This window comes from Elephantulus edwardii, unplaced genomic scaffold (assembly GCF_000299155.1).
Source record: "Elephantulus edwardii isolate Elephantulus edwardi_28Jun2011 unplaced genomic scaffold, EleEdw1.0 scaffold00106, whole genome shotgun sequence".
Taxonomy (NCBI): Eukaryota; Metazoa; Chordata; class Mammalia; order Macroscelidea; family Macroscelididae; genus Elephantulus; species Elephantulus edwardii.
This window is the reverse complement of record NW_006399856.1, coordinates 6,641,212-6,652,669: the sequence shown is the minus strand read 5'-3', so window position 1 is coordinate 6,652,669 and position 11,458 is coordinate 6,641,212. Positions and strand designations below refer to the sequence as shown.

General features: G+C 36.6%; 1 protein-coding gene across 1 annotated transcript in view; it reads left to right on the top strand.

Annotated features, from left to right (window-relative positions):
• SPAG16 (sperm associated antigen 16) overlaps window positions 1–11,458 on the top strand; it is a 1,218,973-nt gene that overhangs the window by 471,397 nt on the left and 736,118 nt on the right. Inside the window, exon 11 of the mRNA XM_006891956.1 lies at window positions 9,951–10,094. Coding sequence (XP_006892018.1) covers window positions 9,951–10,094 — 144 coding nt within the window. The remainder of the gene's footprint in view (window positions 1–9,950; window positions 10,095–11,458) is intronic.

The window sequence follows — 11,458 nt, the reverse complement described above, 5'->3', positions numbered from 1 at the left end:
TACTAATTTCACTTAAGTGACTTAGATACTATTATCCATTAAAACTATTTGGTTAACTTGAAATAAATTGTAGTCTACTTACTTCAGCTCTGAGACCTTATACTATATGATCCAGTCATTACCTTCCTTTTCCTACCCATCCAACATAATATTATTGCTGTCTTAGGTTACTTTGACCTTCCTTGTCTTTGATGCACCAACTTCTTTCAGCAGTAGAAATTGCAGTTACTCATGTCTGAAGCTGTTAGCTCCAGGTTATCCTAAAGATGCTTCCCTTTTGCATTCTGGTCTCAGCTAGAATGTCACAGCTTCCATGAAGACTCCCAAACAAAAACGTTCTTCAATTTTCTGATATGTTATTTTTTTAAATAGCTGTTATTTCATTCATGCTTTTGTTGTTGTTAAGTCTCTCCCATCTCAGGTGTAAAGTCTATATCTGTGTCCAGAGTGCGTGCCCTCTCCATTTTGCATACCGCATAGTAAATTCTCAATTCACAATCATTGAAACAAGGGGGGGATAAAAGATGCGTGTCAGATGTTTTCTAAATCCCAAGGTGTATCCGCATACAAAATGCAATTATTAGCTGAGCAATAGGTGACATAACTCAAATGCATTTTCCTTTCTTCTGGATGTGATGTATGTGTTACTTTTAAGGACAAGAAGAAGAGTGGTCATCTAATATTCTTTGGGCCCACATTTTGACAGAGATTTATTTTCAACTTACTGTGCATCTTCTTTGTGGGAAATAATTAGAGCCCATGCACTGAAGTGAAGGAAGCATTTTGCAATCTGAATAACCTAAGTGAAGACAAGAGTATCTAATTAGTCTTTCTTGTGACAATCTTATCCTTTTCTTTCTCTAAGATTAATATTTCTCCTCTTTTGAAGAGCAGTCTAACACTGGTGTTTTTGTCACTATCTCTACTGATAATTAATAGAGTTCACTAAACACCTACACATTTTCTCACCAAAATATCCCTGTATAACACTACTAGTGGAAAGAACAGTTTCAATTAGAGAAAAAAGCTTTTGAAGTATATATCATGTGGTCTATTATAAGGTACATGCTCTGTTATAAAGGAGAGAAAATTCTGTGCTGAAACGTAATATTTTACAGAGCATGACTAGTGTATTGTTTAACAAAATATTTTGTGGATATTTCATCCAGACATACCTTTATTAATAAGCAGAACTACCATTTCACTGCTCACCTATTTTTTACAAGTCCTTAAATAGTATCCCTGTATTATTTTTCTGTTTGTCACAAGCTTATTAACTTAGGAATGAGGTGACAGAGCCTTTGTCTTCAAATCTTATCATTATAATTAATTGTAAGTTAAAGGGAAGCAGAAAACTTATATTGTAAGTTTAAAGGAAAGTAAGTGACTTTTTGTCACTTAGGACAGCTGCCTGGAAAGAGGAGCTTATTATTTTTATTAATATTTCTGAAAGACCTGTTCAAGAATTAAAATAATTTTGTTAAGTTAAATAAAAATCTCAAAGACAACTTTTCGGGTTTTTGTTGGGGTTTTGGTGGTTGTTCTGGTTGTTTTGTTTTTACATGTGCCTTTTAGTTTATTTTACAAGAGGGACACCTATCCGTGTGCAGAACTTGTGTGGAAGAATCATGCCATCTTTACTTCAGCTTCTGGAGGGAGTATCCAGACCTTCTCTCAAGGGCAGCAACCAATTCTGCTGGCTTAAACATACATGCAAGAATAGATGAGAATATACATGCAATGCTTTTTTTCTTCCCTCCGTGAGAGCTGTACCATGAAGGAAGAGATCTAAGGCATCCTTATGTTCTCTTGTGTATTTTTTTATGGGATTCATATTTTTTGTGAGAGCTTTTAACCTCAAACAAAGCACAGTAAAGTTCAGTTCTTTTAGAATTGCAAAGAAATATTTACCTATCTGCATTTTTATGTAACAGACCTGCAGTATTAGGAACATTTATCTATCTAGTTTTATGTAATATATCTAATATGTAATTAATCCATGTTCTTTAAAAATATATGAGCTATTTGATTATGTGAAGGACCAGGTTACAACAAAGTGTGATAATGTTGCATAATAATGATAGATGACTCATCAAGTTCAGATATCTTTTTAAAAACTTCAGATGTATGAACCATTTCACTATCACAAAATTCCTATAAATCAGTCTTATAATTATTTCTTCTTCACAAACGAGGAGACTGAAGCTGAAAGATTATCCAAAGTAGTCATCATTTAAATTGAATTCTATGATTCATATGCAAGCAGGTTGGCCCAAGAGATCATATCCATCATTAGGATGGTGCTCACTGAGTTCTTAGTATGTGTGAAACACTGTTGTAAGCAGTTTATAAGACTTAACCTGTTCAGTTCTTACAAGGAGCTTTATTGAAAAAGAAATATTTTTTCTTTTTTTTTGTATACATCTCTTCTTTTTGATTTAGAACTTATTTTTATGGTTTGCATGCAATTATTCTTGCACATTGTATTTTATTCATGTACATTGTGTTTGAGTTTAATTCATGTACATTGTGTTTTGAACAATCACTTATGTACATTTTATTTTATCTCATCAATTATTATTGATCTAAGCCTATTATCGACCTGTATTTCAAGTCCACATTGAATCTTTCCTATTCCTTTATCCTCCAATCCATCCACTAAACTCTGCTATGCTAATTAATTCTTCCATTCCCCTTTTCTACTCCCTTCTTTCTTTCCCCTTCCCCTTTTGAGCATTTATGTACAACTTATTCAGTTATCCTCTTATTTTCACCATAATGGTCTTATGCAATATTTGTCTTTATGAGACTAAGTAATTTCATTCATAAAGATGCTCTCTAAACCATCCACTTGCGTGCACGTGTGCGTGCATGCACGTGTGTGTGTGTGTGTGTGTGTACAAAGTCATGTTGCATAGTTTTCCATTGTGTGGATGTACCACAATTTCCTAATTCATTTGTTCTTTATGGGCATTTGCGCTGTTTTCATTTTCTCACTATGGTGAATAATGTTGCTATGAACATAGGTGAATGTATCTCTATTCGCATGTCAGTTCTGATTTCCTTGGAATATATTCCTAAAAGCAGAATAGCTGAATAATATGGGATATCTATGTTTAGCTTTTTGGAAATGACAAACTGCCTTCGAGAGTGGTTGTACCATTTTACAGTCCCACCAGAAGTGCATGAGAGTTCCAGTATCTCCCCATCTTCTCCAAAATTTACTGCTTACTGTCCTGTTACGCTTGGCTACTGCTACTAGAGTGAGATGAGATCTCATTGTTTTGACTTGCATCTCTCTGATTGCCAGTGATTTTGAACTTTCTTCTTGTATCTGTTGGCCATCTGAATGTCCTCCTTTATGGATATTCTTTTCATGTCCCTTGTCCCTTTTCTCATTGGATTATCAGTCTTTCTTATGGAGGTCCTGTTGTTGTTATGGTCCTTTGAATAAGAAGGTACCCATAGTTAACTCTCCAGTGGGTTTTCAGAGACAGTAAGTTGAGGAGGACTTGTATCACTTACTGTAATAGCTCAATAACTACAGCCTCCAATAGGATTGCATCTCAACCTCAAGAAAACAAAAAAAAATCTCACTAGATAACATCATGATAAATGGAGAAAAAACTGAAGCTGTCAGTAACTTCATTCTACTTGGATCCACAATCTACACTTGTGTAGCAACATTTATCGAAGTTCATAGAGTTTCCAGAGGCAAGTTGTTTAGGAAGTGGATGTCACTTCTGCTTCTAAACCTGTCATAGAACGTTATTGGTTGAGTCGCCTGTGATTCATAGTGACCCTGTGTGCAGCAGCTCTGAACCCTTCCCTGTCCTGAGTCAGTCTCACTCATTCTGACACACCAATCCCCATTCCCCAGTCACTGTATCAACCCATCTCATCCGGGGTCTGCCTCTTCTGTACTGTCTGTCCACCCTTCTGAGCATGATGTCCTTCTCCAAGGACTGATATTTTAGATTGCCAACTGAAGTAGTAGGAGAAATTAATATTCTATCTGAACTTTTTGGAGGCACAGACACTCGAGAGGTCTACCCAACTCTATGTCCTAGCTCTGACTCTTCTTGCTCCCCCAGCTTAGCAGACTCTTACTTCCTGTTTGCCTTGGGTCTCATTTATAATCTGTATAAATTATAGCAGAAACAATTTTAGGGACATTATGATATGGATTGAAGCTCAGCATCAAGAAAACGAAGATTCTCACCACTGGGGCAATTAGAAGCATCATGATAAAATGAGAAGAGATTGAGATAGTTAACAACTTTATCTTACTTGGCTCCACAATCAACACTTTTGGTACCAGCAACAGCCAGGGAATAAAAGAAGAATTGCACTGGAAGAACATGCTATAAGGGACATCTCCAGAGTGCTGAAGAGTAATATCAGTATGGAAAGTAAGGTGTGCTTGATCCAGGCCATGGTCTTCACAATTATGCATCAGAGAGCTGAACAATGATTAAGGATGATAGAAGAAGAATTGATGCCTTTGAGCTGTGGTAGTGGAGAAGATACTGAATATACTAGGGACTGCTAGGAGAATAAATAGATTCATCCTGGAGACTGTGAATCCAGGCTGTTCCCTGGAGGCAAAGTGTTTGAAGCTTCGTCTAACATATTTTGGGCATGTTGCAAGGAGGGACCAGTCCCTGGAGAGGGACATCATGCTCAGGAGGGTAGAGGGACAGTGTAGAAGAGGAAGACCCTGGATGAGATGGATTGATTCAGTGATGGGGGTAATGGGGATAGCTGTGTGAGAAACAAGGAGATTGGCTCAGGATAGAGAAGAGCAGCTGGTAGACTTGAACTGCTTGTCAGTGGGTTTTACATGGGGTTACTATGAACCACAAGGGACTCAGTGACACATAACAACCACAACAACAATGATCATTAAATGAGTTCATGTATTTGGTGTTGGAATTAGAGTCTGACTCCTTGAAAGTATTAGTTGCTACTCTTTTTTCCCTTATTCAAATAACTGGTTCAGCAATAAGTACATTGATTAAAGGAGAGATGGGGTACTAGTTACACTGAAAATTTTCAATCACTAAAAAAAACAAAACAAAACCCTACCTATGAGGAATGATAATTTACAGTTAGTAAGTATTTTACTTATCTATAAAGTATGCAAAAAAAGATGTATATTAAATCATTGCCCTTTCATAGCTTATAGTACAAGTTTTCACTAAGAAAAAACTTTGGTAGGATGTGTTAAATATACTAGCAAAAAAACAATATAAAGACAGGATTGTAGGAAGGACACTGGTTATCTGATTTCCCCTATAATACCAAACCATCTCAATTGTAGAAATTTAGGTTCCTTAAAACTGCTATCTCACACATAGTTAACTTTGATATATACACTGACAATACCTAGTAGTATTCTTTAACTCAAGACTTAATGACCAATGAATGTCTTAGGAGAGTTCTGGTAGCCTAGTGAATAAGGAGTTGCACTGTAAACCCACAGACAAGCAGTTCAAATCTACCAGCTGCTCTGTGGGAGAAAAATGGGCCATGTCTTCCCTGAAATTTACAGCCTCAGAAAACCTGCTGAACTGTGTCAGCTGTGAGTTAATTCAACTTGATGGAAATGAATTTAATGTAACCATTTTCTGAGAATAACCACGATTATCCCTAAACTCTAGAGAAAAAATTATTGATACTTATAATATGTACACATAAGTAATAAGCTTTAAAATATTGACATTGGGAGAGAGTAGTTAACATTGTCAGTTTCAGTGCTAATAAGTCTTGCATCCAAACTCAAACAGAGCTTATATAATTTACTTAATATCTCAACTCTGCCTTATCATAAATAGTAACACTAAAACATAGGAGACAAATATCTTTACCACTGAGCCAGAGGACAACATCATGATAGGTGGAGATAATCCTAAAGTTGTCACTCATTTCATCTTTCTGGTACTCACAATTAATATTCTTGGCACCAGCAGTCAAGAAATCAAAATACATATCACATTGGGTAAATCCACGGTCAAGTACTTCTCTAAGGTGTTAAGAAGCAATGGTCTAATTTTAAAGAATAAAAGTGCGTCTAATTCAAGCCATGGGCTTTCAATCACATGTTATTCTTCTGAAAGTTGGACAATGAATAAAGATGGCACAAGAATAGATGCCTTTGAGTTTTAGTGTTTGAAATGAGTCCTGAATATTTCCTAGACTATCAAAATTATAAACAAATATATTTTGGAGACAGTGTAACCAGGTTTATTGATGATGGCAAGGATGGTGAAGATTTGTCTCACATATTTGGCACATGTTTTTAGGAGGGTCTATCTATGGAAAAGGACATCATGCTTAGTTAAGAGCAGGGTCAGTGAAAGAAAAGAAGACCTTCAATATGATGTATCAACACAGGAAATTAACATTGTTTTCAAGTATATCAGAGATGGGGATGATGGCACAGGATAGGGAAGAGCTCAAATTCATTGTTCAAGTTTATCTGAGTTGACTCAACAACACCTAACAACAGCAAAAACAATAGCATTGCCATAGTTCAATGATATAGACAAGCCTTTAATAACTACTATAAGTCAGTTATTATTTAGTTATAAATTATTAAGTATAAATGTCAATGATGTATCAATAAATAAAATACACATTCATTCCCTACCTTCAGATGGTTTTCCACTTCAGAGAATCAAGCATTTAGTGAAAAATTGGACTTACATTTTGTATTCCAACAATGTTAGCTATTCTTACCAGTGATTTTTGGTGATGATAATGGTTACAAATGCCAGTGTCTCATTATGGAATTGGTAATAACGCTAAACGGCTCTATGTAGCGAAATATTTCTGGTCTGGGATCTTTTATCTATGTCCCTCATCTTAATCATATCCCACATAGGTTGATCTGAGCTAGAAAATGCAACTCTTGAGTATGGATATTTATCACAGTGATTCAGTCTTTAATGGGGTTCTTGTTCAGGGAATAACTCAGTAACAGTTTCTTTATCAATAGATTGCTATGAAGGTTTTAAATTCTATTCTACATCTGCTAAAAACTGTATCTCTCACAAAGTCCATTTTGTGGATGGGGTTAGTGAGCTATTCTTTGAAGAGAAGAATATTGCTTCCTGATTGAAATTTGCGTAGAAGTATTAGACAAAACAAAGCAATTTAGAGATGATAGAGATATTTAAAAAAAATAGCCAGTGTTAGGAAACATAAGGGCTGGGAACAAAAAGAATATAATGATGAGGACCAGTTGAGAGAGGAGAAGCTGTTGCAGGTGGTATGGAGGAGGTCCACGGGGAGGAGGATAAGAAGAGTGTCGGAAAAACAGAAAGCTGAGTAGTCACTGTTGGATTTTATGTTTATAATTCTTAACTTCTACAGATAGCTCCCTTCACAAAAGTCATTTTGGAAAGTTATCCTTCAAAGTTCGTAAAGACATCAATGATTTCAGTTATCTTCACTTAAAGAGGGTAATTTATCATCTAGTCAAGTGTGTATGTGTCTGCCAGGAAAGCTGTGAGGCAACATACATCATACTCAATAGCTTCTAGGATTTGGTTTGCCTTCTTGTGTGTATTTGAATATAGAATTCATTTCAATATGCCATTTTTTACCTCTCCTCATATTTTTCTTCTAATTAAGTTCTATAAATGCATCCTCTACCCAGTTTGAGCTGTAATAAATTCCTTCCCTGAATTGGCCTTCTGAAAGTCACAAACCAACATTATGATGAATTACAAAATGAATAATTTCCCTTCCACTATATGCTTATTCTAAGTAGCAATGTGCTTGGACTAAATAAGACAATGTTTCACTAGAAACAAGACCCTGATCCTAGTGCTATGTGGCTGTGAGCTGACTACCTCCAAGACTTATCCCAACTAATTTCCAAAAGTGTATATTCTAAAGCAACAGAACAATTTTTTAAAAGTTTGTGATGTTGGATGTCAGTAGTATTAATGGAATAAATAAATAATGAGAAAAATTAATTGTCATATAGGTTTTGGAGTTGCAAATATGTGTAGGAACATAACTTCTTTGTTGTTGTTGTTAAGTGCTACAGTGTCGTAGACGACCCATAGTGGCCCTATGAACCAGTCTTGAACACAAAATTTTCATCTTTTTCCAAATTCATAGGGTTTCCAGAGGCAAGCTTTTTTTTTTTTTTAAGTGGATGCCAGTCCTGCTTTCAAGCCTGTTTTATTTGGGATATCCACAAAAAGCCTTTTTAAATATGAGGCCAAATCCAATCAGCACACACCCTATTGTGACCAATAGCTACAGCCTAGTCTCAACCCCAAACCAGAAAACGTACCTTCATCTTCGCAGAAGCCAGCTGTTCTGCTCATCTTCCCATCCTGGAAATAGCCCCAGACTGATAGCCAAAAGCCTTTTTAAATACAAGGCCAAATCCAATCAGCTCATACCCACATTGCAGAAGAAAGTATTAAGGCTATTAGAATAATAGACTGTGTGATAAATAAGCATTCACTTTCTAGTTTTGTAGTTGCTTTACTTCATTGACTAGGAAAGTGCATATAGTATCTCTGAATTAAAATAGCCTGATTGAAAATTGAATGATTTATTGCTAATATGTAGACTATTTTAATAAGTGCTTAACACTAGACACATTTGTCCCCATTACATCTTCAGGCACAAAGGAAGCTTTATAAATAAGATTAAAGCATTACCATAGATAACATATCAGACATTAACCTTGTAGAATTTTGATTTTATAATAGTTTAGCTCCAGTATTTAAATAGCCAAAATAATCATCATCTGGTTCAAATAATAGGACTTAATGTGCTAAACATTAATTTTACCTACTTCTTTCTCATTTTCCTCTATGTCTTTATAGAGTGGGAATTGCCTTATGCATCCTGAATTCATTATCGTAATTTGTGTACTGTGCATTGACTGAAGCCAATTTAGATGGTATATTAACACAGAATTTGAGCTCCTTTGCTTTGTGTAGATAGTAGGCCACGGAGTTAATGTCTCATTTATAGTATTTATTATAGAGCTGTGATAATACGGTTATGATTCATGTTTCTTTCTTGGACAATGGTTGGTTTAAGACTTACTTTGGTCTGAAAAAAGTTCTGATTTTCTACAATACGCATAGCCACTGGTACAAATATCCTAATAGGAAAATTGTCACAGACATAACTTTTTTCTTTTCTAAACTATTTTAATCAAGTCTGAATTAGATAAGAACAGCTTTATAGCCCAACCACAACATTTCACAAGTGAGTCGAGAGAAGTCAATTAGATTGATGGAAGTCAAAGTTAAAGCTATTGCCAAGAGATAGAAACCAAGGAGGAGAAGCCTGAAGCCAAAGGGGTCAAGGAGGAGGTCAAGTAACCTGAGCAGACCTTGCTAGTTCTGGCTTCTTGCAAAGTTCCCCATGTTTCTCCCCAGCCCCTTAAGAGTTTATATTTTCTATTTCTCTGTATATTTATATAAAAGTATGTTAAATATAAATATCCCCAGGTACTAGACCAGAACAAGGTCCCTGAGCCCAGCCCAGGGCAGCTCTGCTAGGTGCACTGTAGCTGCTGTCTTTTAAACAAGATACAGGACAGAATCCTGACGTGCACATCCTAGGATGGGGGTGCTGGGCCCTCAGGGATTCCTAGTTCTTTTCAACCACTTTAGATTGGTGAGCCAAGGAACTCACTACCTGCCCCCTGTTCTACCCCAGTTCTGCAGGTGGAGTTTGATAGTCTAGTTTCCTTTTTTCAGATACTATTTTCATGTTTATGGGAATCTTTATAATAAAATGGTACATTTCTATATAAAAAAAAGAGATAGAACATAATACCACTGATTTCTGAGCCAACCTCTGTTAACCACCCTACCTTGCTAAATGGGGATAATTGTTGTCATTTCATCGCACTAAAGCTATAAACTATTACTCCTCATAAGTCTGTCTTATTTCTTTCTATGCAGCATCGTTATGCATCCGAACAAAGAAATCTTAGTCTCCTGTAGTGAAGACCGCTTGTGGAAGTTAGTGGGCCTTCCCGAAGGCACAGTGCTTGTCATAGGATCTGGACACACAGAATGGCTTTCAGACTGCTGCTTCCATCCCAGGTCAGTACACACCTAGCAGCTCCAGCCTACTCCCTTGGGGTGGGGTGGGGGAACCTATTTATTTTCTCTGCTTCTCGCTCACAGCTGGCTTTGAGGAAGTCCTCTCTGCACCACCACAGCCTCTCCTGAATTCCTAAACATGTAGATAAATGTGCCTTTTGGTTTTCATTATATTGACTTAAGATTGATTGCTTTTGATATTTGGTACATGTAAAACTTAGTCCACATGCTGATGCATTTAACAAGAGTAATAAGCTTCCTGGGACAAGCCTTATTAATGTTCCTTGTGCTCACAAGCCCTGACAAGGAACACAGATTTCTAGTCAATAATGCATGCGGGTGTTTACTTTGCCTCTGTTAATATTGCAGGTTTTCCTTTTAGAATTAAGTTATCTTCCAAAAAGGATCAGAAGGTAGGGATCAATTTTCTTTTGCAACCCCATCTTTTTTTTTTTATAAAATTCTGTGACACTCAAGATATTAAAAGGAACAAAGCAATACTGAAAACATTGAAGCTCAATGATTTTTTTTTAAGTTATTGAATTGTTTTCCCCCAAAGACCAAGGATCCAGAAGGAAAAGTGTTGTTACGAACACAGATAAGTTCTTTCTGCTGGACAGAAAGCACTGTTCCTTCTGGTCAGCTTCTACTTAGTCCTGTGATCTCCTGTTCGTCATTATATTTACCCCTGGATATATTCCTGAATGTGGATTTTCCTGATAATCTGTGTTGTAAGCATTTTTGGAAACTCATTGTTCTTGTGTAATGTGTAAGCTTTTACATTACGACACAAAAATATATGTCCTATGCTGTTTACTCATAGCACACTCAGCGAATGTCTTTGGATTCTGAATCTTGGGAATTTAATCAAGAAAGCAAAGCAAAGAGAAATAGCAGAACTCCCCCCCCCCTTTTTTCCAAAACAAGTGAAAAAGGTTTATTAAGCAGCTAGGAAGACAGTTTCCAGGTCAAGCTGTCTTCCTATATTAATAAACCAAGATGTCACTTTGACAAAGCAGTGTGTGCCCTTCCTACGATACAATGGTGGAGCTGGTAGGTATGCTCAGGTCATTCAATGGGGTTGGGCACAGGGTCGGTGGCCCAAAAAGAGTACTGAGTGTTTGCATCATATGCTTAAAAATGCAGAGAGCAATGAGGAAATTAAAGGTTTAGAAGTCTATTCTCTGATCATTGAGCACATCCAGGCGAACGAAGCTCCCAAGGTGTGCCACCGCATGTATAGAGCTCATGGTCAGATTACCCTTACATGAGCTCCCCCTGCCATATTTATTGAGATGATCCTTACTGAGAAGGAGCAGATTGTTCCTAAACCAGAAGAGGAGGTTGCCCAGAAGGAAAAGATC